General features: G+C 63.1%; 1 protein-coding gene across 1 annotated transcript; it reads right to left on the bottom strand.

Moving 5' to 3' along the window:
- Positions 1–2154: 2154 nt before the first annotated feature.
- Positions 2155–4592, bottom strand: DUSP9 (dual specificity phosphatase 9). The gene is made up of 3 exons (XM_061138032.1): positions 4226–4592; positions 2639–3088; positions 2155–2480 (listed from the first exon to the last, which is right to left on the bottom strand). Exons 1-3 carry the CDS (start codon positions 4590–4592, stop codon positions 2155–2157), a joined length of 1143 nt encoding a protein of 380 aa, XP_060994015.1.
- Between the last annotated feature and the right edge of the window lie 8596 nt (positions 4593–13188).

Below are 13188 nucleotides of genomic sequence, written 5' to 3' on the forward strand. Positions count from 1 at the left end.
GATGCCCCTGGGTCAGGTGCTGGCCCCAGAGCTGACTCACTTCTCTGGACTCAAGTATCCTCGTCATTCCTGATCTTGGAGGCTTTCTCTTATTTCCCTACCAGCTCTGCCATTCACGCAAACAGATTTTTAGGTTCATTCTATGTTTTAGAGGTTCTGGACCAGGAGGGTGGCTCTGGAAACGCGGGTCACGTTGTTCACAAAGTCTCCAGTGCCTTCTCACACCGTGCTTGTTTCTGCCCCCGCTCCAGCTCCCTGCTACTTCCTGCTGTGTCTCTTGTCACCAGGAATCGTGGCTTTAGAATGGCTGCTCCAGCTCCAGTGTGCAGAAGGCCCTGGAGGAGGCCAGAGAGAAGCAAGGTCCTGCTGTCGCTTCAAGTGACCCAGTGGCCTCTGCATGCTCCCCCCAGCCTCCAGCCCTGGCCTCCAGAGTCCCAACTCCACCCTATGTCAGCCAGAGGGCTGCACACCGGGACGGGCAGTCTTCCCACATCCCTCACCAGTTTGGGTCCTCCTGTGGCTCCATCTCCTTGTCCTGGGGCTTGGGTTTGACTCCGTGCTGAGTCTCGGGGCTCAAGTGCCCACCCCTCACAGTCACACTTGGGTCCCTGCTCCCCCCGTCTGTTTGCCACCCTGGGGACCTGACATCATTTGCTGCATCACCAGATCTCAGTGCCTCCCTCCCACTCTGGGAAGCTGACCGTGAGCAGGAGGCCTCTGACTTGCAGCTGCATGCTCGTCTGCAGCCTGCGTCCTAGTCCTGAGCCACGGGGCACAGAGTTGGAGTTCAGTGGCTTGTGAGTGCAGGTGGGGTTCAGTCAGAGGCTGGGCAGTGTGGATGCCGGATGGCACATGACAGTCGTGATAGGGTGTGGTGTGTGAGTACCCCGTGCACCCCTTTCCCCAGGCCTCCCTCCCCACCGTCCCCCCCAAAACTCTCCAAGATGCTCAGGATCTCAACAGAAACCATTTATTGAGGAACAATTAAAGAAAGCAACCGTGCTGTGGATTCCCCAGGGTGAGATGGCCTTGCCACGGAGACTGCTGGTCCTGGGCTGGGTCTGTAAGCCAGGAGGGTGTGTGTGCGAGTGCTGATACATGGACACACAGACACACATGCACACAGGCTGCCCGTCAGGGAGATGTACTGCAATGAATGACCGTGTGTGTGTGTATGTGTGTGTGTGTGTGAAGCTTGGCCTTTTCCCCACCCCCCAATCCAACCAGGGCTACGTGGGACCCACTGCAGCAAATTCCAGGCCGTCTTCTCCCCCTCCCCCACCCAGCTCTTGCTTAGACCCCATCTCCTCTGGCGGCAGTCTGACCACCCTCAGTCACAAAGAGCCCCAGTGATCCTGTCAAGACATCTGGGGGAAGAGGGAAAAAAAGCATCTTTTCAAATGTCAAGTGGATAAACAGTCAGGGCGCCAGATGTGCAGCCGGGAACCCGCCCAGCGGCTCCTGGCTAGGAGCACACCCAGACAGGGATGGTCCCCGTGGCTGTGGGGTGGCTGCTGTGTCTCCAAGGTCATGTCCCCTGGGAGTCCCCCCACCCCGCCCCCCCATCCCAAGAGGCCTCAGGCCCCTGTGGAGGAGCACAGGGTGACTATGCTGGTGGTGATGGTGGTCCAGCCGCATGGCAACAGGGATGGGGCTGGGAGCAGGTCCCTGTGGACATAAGAGACCCAGGCCCTTCCTGAACGGGAGACCCCGGGGAGGCTTGGGAGTTGGCTGAGCACACATCTCCTGGGCCCAGGGAACCGGCAGCCACCTGGAATCGTCCCTCAGAATGGGAATCCACACCCCCACTCCCAACCACCCCCCCAAAAGAAAAGTAACAGTCGTAGAACAGGCAGGTTCTGGAGCGGGGTTCCGCCCCAAAGTGGCGCGGGTCAGGCCGGTGGCCCCAGGCCTGGCCCGTAGGCACGTTTAATAGGATTCCCCGTGGATGTTTCCAGTGGGTAAGACAGGGCTGTCCCCACCACCACCCTGGAGGGGGTCCCCAGCCTCTGCCTCGTCCCACAGCCCCAAATGAGGTATTGTGCTCTCCCCCCCTCCACCCCCCACTTCTGCTTAGGCCAAGCCCCCTCTGGCCTCCTCCCCAGCACGCGGGTGGCTGGGCTGGGCACACCCGCTGGAGGGTGCCCTGGGGCCCTATGTGGCATCCAGCTCGAAGACGCCATCACTGGTCGGGGTGGTGAAGAAAGAGGGGGGATCAGAGGCAGCCGACTCCTGCCCTCCACTGCCCCTCTCCTGGGCACGGCGCTCTTCCAGCTGCAGGCTGCGCTCGAAGTCCAGCAGCTGCCCCATGAAGCTGAAGTTGGGCGAGATGTTGGACTTCTTCCTCTTGACCAGATCGTAGGCGTCATTGAGCGAGAGGTGCAGCTTCTGCATGAGGTAGGCCACGGTGACAGTGACGGATCGGCTGACGCCCGCCAGACAGTGAACGAGCACCCCGTAGTTCTGCGACAAGGCCTCGTCTAGTGGGGGCAGATGGGGGCCCCATGTGAGATGGCCCATCGTGGGGATCACATCCTTGGAGCCGCCCGGCCCCAGCAGGGCCATCCTGGGCTGGGCCCCGGGGGAAGGCAGGCCTGTGGGGGCTGGGGAGGGAGTGGGGAGGGCGGAGTGGACTCACCGATGAACGCAATGGCCTCCGGAAAGAATTGGGACAAGTTCTGGCTCCAGTGGTCTGAGATGGGGATCTGCTTGTAGTGAAAGTCGCCATTCTTCTCGAAGAGGTTGGGGAGGTTGGGGGTGACATTAAGGATGTAGCGGATGCCCAGCTTGGCCAAGCTCTCCACGTTGGCCGAATCGCGGGCACTGCCCAGGTAGAGGTTGGGCAGGATCTGGACAGGGAAGGACGGCAGCAGCCCTGCTGGGGGGGGCGTGGCACCCTCCGAATCCAGGCCGCAGCTCATTGCATCACGGTCAGGCTCGGAATCCGCATCAGAGCAGTCGGAGCCCAGGCACAGGCCCCCCAGCCCCACCACTGGGCTGGGCAGTGGGGCCATGCTCGGGCTCCCCCGGCGGTCGAGGCTGGTCTCACAGAGGTGAGGGCACTCGGCCTGGAATCTGCTGAAGCCACCTGGGAGAGGGGATGAGACGGGAGGCCCATTGAGGTGGCCTCCCGGGCAACTGAGTGCCCTGGCTGGGGTTAGGGATCCAATCCTAGATCCTTCTGATGCCTGAAGAGGGGGGTGGGCAGATGTACCCAAGGGGCACTCAGGAGTGAGCAGCCTTGACCTACATGGTGTCCCAAATGGTGTACTTAGCCCTGGAGCCAGTCCTCTGGACGGCAAGCCAAAGAGGATCTCACATCCCTGGGGCCAAGCCAAGGCAGGCATGAGGGCTCAACACATAGTGCCAGCCTTGGGAAGGACAGCGGGCATCAGTTAAAGACAAGGAAAGGTTCAGATGTGAGTTGTCTGCCTGGGTGAGATCAGGGGCCAGGGCACAGCCACGTCTGTGCACTCTTCAGAGCACGGGAGAGAGTGTAGCGTGCCACCTGAATGGTCCCAAAGTGCCCAGAAGGGAACATCTCCATCTCCAAATAACTACTATTTTCCCCCGGCTGGGGGTGGTGTGGCACTAGAAATCCAACATGTTCTATATTTCTATATCCCTGCGCATTCAGAATTGAGCAAGGGATGACAGTCCAATGACCCTCCTCAATGGGAAGAGGGGTCTAGGTTCCTGGAAATCCTGTCTCTCTCCTGGATCTCTGGGGTGGGGGGTGTGTTTGGCTTGGCAAGGAGCCAACACACCTGTGTCTGTCCATCGCCTCTCCACCCCCCAGCCCTGTGCTGACAGTGGCAGAGGGAGGGGAAGTCTCTGCCTTAGCGGTTTCTCTCCCTGTCTTCCCCTCCCCCTTCCAGCCCTTTGGTGAGCAGGGGGGATTTGTCCTGGGGCTCCAGCCTCCTTTACCCATGGCTTAGAAGCTAGGGGAGGGGGTGATAGGGACCCACTGGGGTCCCAGGAGCCAGGTTATATCAGATTCTCCCCATTTTCCAGGCTCAGAAACTGGGGCTCCCAAGAGTGAAGGGCTTCCCCAAGGTCAGGCTCAGAGGAGGACAGACTCTCATCTCCACTTTGGACCACAGGAGGTCGGGCTCGCCCACGATCAGATGGATTTGGCTGGCCCTCCGAAGGTGAGGTCCTGCACTCCCCGGGCAAGGGTCCTCCCCAGACAGGTGCCCGCCAGCTGCCCACCACCGGTACCTACCCTGTAGGTAGTAGGCCAGGTAGCCTTCCTCCCGAAGCTTCTGCAGCAGAGTGCCCAGCACCGAGTCGGCCTCCCACTCCTCAGCCTCGGCCTCGGTGCGCCGGTGCCGGCCCCCGCCCTGGTCGTACAGGAGCACCGGGGCGGGCGGCGGTGGCTGCAGCGGCGGCCCAGGCAGGAGCGCTCGCACCGACAGGCTCCCCCGCCGCAGGCGGCGCAGCAGCAGAGCGGGCAGGGCCACGCTCAGCGCCCCGCCGATGCGCGCCGACTCGTAGAGCTCACGGCTGCGGCAGTCGAGCAGCAGCAGCCGCGGGCGCGGGGGCGATAGCTCCCGGCGCAGCCACAGGCACGAGCGGCCCAGACCCTCCATGGCTTCGCGGCTCCCGGCACGTCGGGCTTCCGGAGCTGCGGAGAGAGGGAAGGCACGAGACGTGAGCCTGCGATCTGCGTGCCCAGAAACAAGGCGCCTGGGGTCCCGCAGGGGAGCCCCTCTATCGCCGGATCTTCTTCTCCTGCCTCTCCCACGGCATGCCCAAAGGCACCCCCGTGCGCCCCAAGAAAAACGCCCCAGGCAGCCACTCGAGTGTCCACCGGAGAAGGGAAATTCGAGAGGTGCCCCAGCCGAGGAAGGCTGGGTGTCCGACGGCCCCCTTTGAGAACCGCTAGGGTCCCTCCTGGCCCCTCAGAGGGGCTCAGGCCCCTTCCTGCGTCTCGCACACCCACGATCACTCCCCGCTTTCCAGCTTCCGACTGGGGGGACCGCGTGCGTGCGGGGTGGGGGGAGAGTGGGGGGGAGAGGGGCTCTAGACCGAGATCGTCCCCACGGCCCGCCGGGGCCAGGGAGATAGAGGCGGTGCACAGGCGCTGGCCCTCGGCAGGCGGGACCTCTCGGGGCTGCCCGACTCCACCCGGAGAAAACAAAAGGAGAGACCTGGAGCGTGATCCCGCGGCGAGGGGTCGCTCGCGGATGTCCCGGACACAGCCACCGCGGCTCGAGGGGGGTCGTTCCCGGGCTGGGTTGCCCCGGCCCCGGCCACTGGGAAGAGGGAAGGATGGCAGAAAGAGCGTGCCGCACGTGGAGACAAGTCCACCGCCGCCCGCGCGCACCCGCAGCTTCCTGGCACTGCGACCCAGCTTCCCACCTTGGAAGCCAGCTGCCTTTGGACGTGGAGTTGCCTTTGGAGGGGCGGGGCGGCGGGGGCGGGCTCAGGGGGGCCAGCGAGCCAACGGGTGCCCTCGAAAGCCGGTGAGTGGGCCCCCGCAAGTGGCGCGCTGGGCTGGGGCTTCCACCCAAGCGGGACAGGGCCAGGGGCAGAGGCCAAGGGCAGGTCAGGGGCCCAGCAGGGGACCAGCTGCAGCTCCCCTGGCCGGCGCCAGCCAGGCCCCTGGAGACAGGGGGAGGGGTGTGGACAAGAGACCTGTGCCCCCGCCCCACCCGCCCCACCTCCAGCCTGGCTCACTTGGGGTGCCCCTGGACCATCTCGTCCTGGGACTGGAGTTTAGTGGCTTCATCCATATAACAGGCTTGTCACCACGGCTGCCAGGGAAATGGTGGAGGGGAAAAGGAAGTGGAACCACAAATCCACTGCTGCCTTCTGGCCAGAACTCAGCCCAGGGCTATCTGGAAGGCTGGGTAGGCAAAGGGCAGCTTTGGGGCACCCCAGTAGCTTCATTGGCATGAGCCAGGCCAACAACTCCAAGAGCCCTGCCCTATTGATCCTGGGAGTCAGCCTGGCTCCTCGGGCTGCTTCCTCCCTAGTCAAGAGTCAAGGCGTTTCTGCCTAAATGTCTCTCACTTCTGTACTGTCCCCTCCACCCCTGTGCTGGCCCAGGTCGCCATCAGAGTTTTCAAAGCCCTCTCCCCATATCTAGGCCTGTTTGCCTCAACTCCCTTCAGCCCTGCCCTGCAGTAAAGGCCCCATGGTAGCCTCCAGAACCTTACGTGGACACAGGACAATGAACCGACAGGACACATTTGGGCCCTTGCTTGCAAGGCACTCCCAGGCCAGCAGGACAGGTCAGTAATAAACCGAGGGATGGAACGAGAGAATACCAGGTGTGATAAATGCTGACAATGAAATGAGGTGGCGGAGCTTCTGAAAGTCTGGTCTGTGTCCTTTTTTTTTTTTTGCTTAAAGCCCTAAAGCAAATAGGCCAGTTGAAGGAAGGTGTACAGCAGATAAGAGAAAGCTCATACAAATTAATCAAAAGGTTGAGACTCCTATAGGTACATGGCAAGGAACCAGAAAAGACTGCATGAAGGAGCACATGCAGCTGGTACAAGGCATTTGGAGAATGCCTTCAGGCATGGGAAGGAAAACAAATTTAAAAGCCCACCTAACAATGACAAAAAACAAGGTAACACTTCCTTCTTGTTACATTAGTAAAATGTTCTCAGACTGAGAACACCCAGTGCTGGCATGGCTGCTGTGAGATGGGCGTGCTGCTCTGTTGCTGATTGCTAGAGGTATGCTGGTGTGGCTCTTTTGGAAATTAACTTGGTAATATACACCCAGAGTTGGGAAGAACCCCACACCGGGACTCCACCCCCAAGGAACTAAGTAAACAAAGGTAGAGTGCACACACAGGATGGGCACCACGAGAGAGGTGACTAAGGAGTGAAAGATGCAGAGCTGTTGGGGGGTCACTGATCAGAACACAAAGTAGGATGGGGACATGCAGGAGGTATTGCTGGGGAGATGGCAGGTCACAGAGAGCCAGGTTGCCTCAATGGGGCCTCCAGTTGCCCCTTCCTACCCTGCCTCCCTTCCCAGCCCAGTGGGCCACCAGGCTGGGACTTGTCTCCAGCCACACTCCACCATGTCTTGGTCTCTGGGATGAGTCCCATCACCTGGCTCCAGGGGCCGTGGGCAGCTGGCCTGGTCCCCTCACCCCTAGCCTGGGCTGCCTCCTCTGCAGCCTGTTCTGATTTGATTACTTCACTCCCCCTCCCTCAGGTTCCTGTCTCCCTCCTCTGTGCTCCAGACCTCAGTTCCCTGAGGTTACCAGCTGAACGGGAGCCGAGTTGGGGGGAGGTGTTGTGTGTGTGCATTTCGTTTTTCTCACATCCCAAGTTCCCACAGGCAGAGGTGGGAAGCCACCAGCCCTGGGGGGCTCCCTCCAGGCCTGCTGCAGCTGTGGGCAGGACCCCAGAGTGGGCCGGGGTTGAAGGCACCCCAGGGGTTCCGGGATGTGCCAGCCTGGTGTGTCTGGCTTGGCCAAGTCACCAGAGTGGGGGTGGGTGCCCTGTGCCGGGAGGTAGAGAGAGACACGCCTGGGCTCCTGCCCGGTTCTGTGGTCTCAAGGGGTTGGAGAGAGGGTCGCCCACCCCGCAGGAGGCAGGAGCTCCCGTGGTGCCAAGGCCTGCTTTCTGGAGAGGGCTCCCTGGGGGAGGGGACCAGCATCAGGCCAGGGAGGCAAATTCTGCCCCTGGGCAGGGGTCGTGCGGGTCTGCCCCTTGCCCAGATCCCTGCTGGTCAGCCCCACGGGAGTGAGCCTTCCGGGGGAGGGGGCGTTCAATCACCAAAGTGCTCGCTGCCCAGCGCCAGCAGCGCCCGCTGTGCCAACAGCAGGAAGACATCCTGGAACCTGTTGCCACCTCCGCAGTGCAGGGCTGAGCGCCGCCAAGCCCCCCTCCCCCGACCCTCGCCGGGCCCCCCCGCAGCGCCGTCTGGGGTGGGGGTGGAGGTGCGCCAGGCCCCGCACCCACTCCCCAGGCGCCCGCGCCGGGCGTGCAGGGGCCTCGCCAGGCCCCCTCAAGCGGGTGGAGCTCGGCCGCGCGCTTCCCGTAGGGTGGGCGCTGCGCCCGCCGCCCGCCCCTGGCTCCTGCTGGGCGCCCCTGGCCTCCGCCCAGCTCAAGCAGTGCCCCTCTGAGGCGGCGGAAACGCCGCTGCCCGTGCGCCCCTGGGGCCCGGGAGCCTCCCGAGAGCAGCTCCCCGCCTGCCCCCCACACGCCGGCCCCCACCCCCAAACACTCGGGTCCCTCCGGCCCGGTGGCGGCAATTGGGCCGTCTGGCCCGGTTGGAACTCCCAGCCACAGCGCTTCGGCCAAATCCAGTGTCTTTTCCTCCACATCCACGTTCCGCCGGGGATGGCTTTCTGCTTTGCCGTGTCGGCCTCCTGGCGGGACTGGGAGTTCCTCCAAGGCAGGAGCGGGTGTGTGCCCGGCCCCGAGCTGGCCCCAGCCCCCCAGGGAAGGGCCTGGCACGCAGCGCTCACGGAAGAAATGCTCGTGAACAAAGAAGTCATGAATGAATGAAACCAATTGTTGCACCAGGGAGCCCAGGGGGGTGGCCGGTTCTGCTTTCTCCCTCAGCGGGTCACACACCCAGACACGCAGAAGCACACGTGCACACGCGGTTCCTTCCCCCCCACCCCGCGCTGCCCCCCACCGCACGGGCAGGCGGGCACACACACACACACACACACACACACACACACACACACACACACACACGGGCACTCCGACTCCTGCCTCCAGGAAAGCCACCTACCACGTGCGTGCCAATACCTGGGGCCCCTTTGGCCGCAGCTGGGTGGCCTCCATCTCAATTGCCTGCCTCTCCCTTGCCCTCCCCCATCTAAGTATGGTACCTTGCACCCCCAGTGCCTTTCTTATCTCTTAGGGACCAGGCCAAGTCAGCCACTGGGGAGACTCAGAGCCTGTTTAGGGAGCCACTTGGGGGGCCTCAGGGTGGCGAGCCACTGCTGCAAAGGCGAGCCAGAGGCGCCTGGCAGAGATGCTACCAAATGCTGCAGCCTCCAGAACCCGTGTGCCAGGTGTTGGAGGGTGCTTGGTGGGAGGGACTGAGATGTGTTAGAGGACGTGGAGGGCTATGTGCCATGGGGGTGGGCCAGGGTGCCCAAGATCCAGAATCCCACAGGTGTGCACACATGTTGGGGGTGCCAAGGTGCAGGCCTGGGGAGCCAGCTGGGCTTCAGGAGTGCGGTGTCGGCCTCTGGGTGGGGGTTCCTGCTGGGGCTTCGTCCAGGGGTGGGTGGATGGCAGCGTCTCTGGGCTGGGAACGTGGGTGGGATGTCTGTGATGAGCATATGGGGAGTTAGAGATGGTGCGGGCCAGCGAGGGGAGCTGTGTTAGTGCAGATATCCCAGGGATGTGTTGGGTATCTATGTATGTGTGTGCGCTTCTCTGTGTGTGTGTGTGTGTGTGTGTGTGTGTGGTGTGTGAACGCGCGCGCGCACGCTCTCGTGCGCCTGGGTGTGTACTGAGGCGTGGCAGCGTCTGGGATGGGTGCTGGCCTGAGTTGGGGACAGTAGTCGATGGTGACTTAGCGGCTGCCAGGGCGTGCACTGCAGGGCCCTGGGTCCGCGGTGCACGGTTTGTGCACGCGCGTGTAAGTGTCAGGGGGTGTGCGTGGCCATGGACACGGGAGATGCACGGGCGGGCGCACTGAGTGGGTCTCCCAGGGGCGCGTGCGTCGACCTGGCAGGGTGCGCGCTGGCGAGACTTTGGGGGCGCAGGGCGGAGGCGCACACACGTCGGGGGGGGCGGCCAGGCGGGGTGGGGGTGGGGTGGGTGCCCGGGCGCCGCGTGCCCCGCTCACCTCCGTTCCGCTCGGCTTCCTGTGCCGGCTCCGCGCGTCGCGGCCGGGAAGTTTCCAAAAGCCGGGCCGGCGGGAAGCACTACCGCCGCGGCCGCCGCGCGCCACCGGAGCCTCGGGCGGCGGCCTCGCCTGGAGCCAAGCGGCCGCTGCCGCCGCCGCCGCCGCCGCTGCGGAGGGAAACTCCAAATCCCGCCTCCGCCGCCGCCGCCTCCTCCCCTACCGCCGCCGTCTTCTCCGCCCCCTGCCCAGGAGGGGCAATGTCGCCGGCGGAGGCGCGCGAGGAGGGAGCGGGGAGGGGCCGCGGCCTGCCCGGCGTCTGCTCCCACCTCCCCCGCCCGCCTATCTCCCACCTGCCGCCAGCGGCCCGCTCCGCCCGCGGCGGCCCCTCTCGGCGGGGGGTGCGGGTGGGGGGATGCCCCCTGCGGCCCCGGCCCCCAACCGCCTCGCCGCGGGGTCTTCGAGCCTGGAGCCTGGGCCGCCGGAGTAGGGTGGGAGGCCCTGACCTCGGTCGGGCCTGGGCTGTGCTGCCTGGAACAGTCCGCCCTGGCACTCCTGTGGCCATCGAGGACCAGGCACAGCTCGGCCCCCTGGGGCCATCTCCTGATGCCCCAGGGGCTAAGGTGTAAGGTCCGGGTGAGAGCATACCAAGCGCCCAACCCGCAGCCCCCCGACTCCTGTCTTCTGCCATCCTCACGTATCAAATTCTGGCTCCTGGAGCTTTGGGGCCTGAGTGCCTGGAAGGGGTGCGGCCAGGACGGTGGGGGGTGGGGCAGGGAGGGGGTGCTGTCTGCAGGCCTGGGGTGCTTTCCTCTGGCCCTCGGGCCAGGGTCCCCCCCATCACGAGCCTCCTTTGGTTTTTACACCCATCTGGGAGTTGGAGGAGACGGTTCCCCTGCTATAGCTAGGGAAACTGAGGCAGTGGTTTCCTGGGGGTCACGCCACTGTGTGGTGACAGGGCCAGAGTGGAGGGGGATGTTGGGAGGGCTGGGATGCCAGCGGTAGCCTGAATTCTCCTGAGTCATCACCCCTGGGAAAAAGAGGACAGAGGCTGTGTGTTTGGGGATGGAGCAGACCTCACCATCTCCAAGGGCCCTCCCCAGCTTTGCAGCAGTCTCTCTCCAGGGTGTGGGAGCTGGGGCAGGGTCCAGATTCCACCAGCCTGGCAGGCCCAGCCTGCCCTTTGCCCTCCTTCAACCCTCAGCACGTGCCTGCCCTTACCACCCTCCTCCCTCGAGTGTCTGGGCCCTTCGAGGCTACCCTCGCTGGCAGGTGCATCTGTGCCCTGGGCTGATCATTCACCTCCCATTCAGCAGCAGGGTCCCAGGGGCCGGCGTGGAATCAAACTGCCAAGACGATGGCAAGCAGGCAGGCAAACGAAACCGTGAGTGGGTCCTGCCACTCTACCCCGTGCTTCTGTGCCATCCACACTGCCAGCTGTCCTGGAGTCAGAGGGCCCTTTGCTAAGATAGCAACCTGTCCTAAAAGGCATGCCGTTCAGCGATAGGACCATTTTGGTCTGTCAAAGGGGCAAAATACATGGAAACCAGAAAAGATGGGGGCCAGCTCTCCTGGGGACCCTCCCATTTGGGGAAGACACATGGCAGCCGTGCCCCTGGCCCTGGGCACTCGGCCCCCTGCAAAGGCTTGGTGAGCTGACTCACAGAGGAGTTTCTGGAAAGGTTGGAGTACTACCCCCCCCCCCATCTTGTGCTTTAGTGACTCGGGGTTGAACGGCTTGAGGAGGAACATTTGGATTGGATGATGCCACCCTCACCCCTGCAGAGCTGCTATCCCAGCCCTCCCACAGGGCCTCTGCACTCCAGGCAACAAGACCCACCCAGCGCTGGAAGCGAAGAAAGCTAACCCGAACCGCCGGGCCAGTCCTGGGAGCTCTGAGGACACAGACCTGGTCCTTCTGGGGAAACGGGGTTCACCTGCCTCATCCTCAGGGGCTTGGCTAGCCAGGCCTAGCCTGTGACCCTGTTGAGGGATGAGGTGGAGAACCTTCTCGAAGAGGACTTGAGTGAGAGGCCAGCCATGTCGGAATCGAGGCTGTTTTGAAGGCATAGCTGGGCCTGCCTCTGAAGCAGCCAAGCCTGCATGCTCAGGTCCTAACAGAAACCTCAGGGTGGGTTCTCCTCTGTGGCCTCCCCGCTTCTCCCACTGGGCACCCCCCAAGCCCCCCACCCACCCCAGACACACAGCAGAAATTGCCTGTGCAGGGCAGAGGAGCAGAAAGCTGGGCGGTGGCCGGGATGTGCTCCTGTGCACCTGTGACTGAAGGCGGCCGTACCTGTGAATATGCAGCTTTTCCAGGTCCTGATTCTGGGTCACTTTTCAGACAATCAAAGCTTTGAAGAAAGGCCTGTCTCACTGGGTCCTTGCATGGAGGCCCCGGCGTCCCCAGAGCACCGGCGTTCGGGTGCACGTACACGTGAGCCTTTATTTCTGGGCAACCATTGGGTCCCACCGAGCGCAATATCCTCCTCTGAAGCCATTTGCTCACATGACAACCGCCCCCCAGGCCGCCGCCGCCCCTCCACCGCTGGGGAACAGGCTTCACCGCCCCTCCCCCCTCGGAGGCGCGTAGCCAGCATCTTCTGGACGCATCTCGCGCTACCAGTTGCCATGCCTCCGGGAGCACATCCTAGGCCCTGTTCCCAGGCACCCCACTTGCCCGCCGCAGCCCCCCTGGCAGGACCATCTGCGGGCATTGGAAACCAAATGACCCGGTGATGGCTCTCAGATTGGCACTTGAAGCCCAGGTGAAAGGGACAGAGAAGACAGGAGGGAGGCAGTGTGTGCAGCGCAGCAGCGATTGATTTCTGTGGGGCCAGGACCTCGGGAGCCATTAACATCCCCATTCTGGGAGGGCTCCAGTTCAGGTTTGATAACCTGGTTATCAACCCCCTCTGGCCAGCCGTGCGGGCTCCTGGTCCTTGTCTTCCCAAGAAGCCATGCAGCACGTGTGTTGGGATGTACGTTTCAGATGATATAATTCTTTTACTGGGAGAGAACTGGACTCCCACGCCCATTACCTGGACGGGCAAAGAGAGGCAAGAGGGAACCGGGGGTCGGTGGTGGGAGGGGATGAGACAGAGGGCTAAATGGGACCAGGAGAGGGGAACCAGAAAGGTGGAAGGGACAGGCCAGGAAATCCGGCCCCTTTCAGCCCTGTCTCTCATCCCCTGCTGCGGGACCTGTCACCAACCGCTCTGATGAAGGCCTCTGTGAGTGAGGCCATCACCGGGTTCTCTGGTCACATTTCCCTGTCCTCCTGCCAGGAACATGGTTCTTGACTCAGGCCATCGCCTCACAGGAAGGAATGTGTGAAACAGAACAGTGGGCTCAGGCCCCTGGCTCTAGCTCAGTTGTCTTTGGGGGGCCGGGAGGGGCTCCTGG

Source organism: Dama dama, chromosome X (genome assembly GCF_033118175.1).
Source record: "Dama dama isolate Ldn47 chromosome X, ASM3311817v1, whole genome shotgun sequence".
Classification (NCBI taxonomy): domain Eukaryota; kingdom Metazoa; phylum Chordata; class Mammalia; order Artiodactyla; family Cervidae; genus Dama; species Dama dama.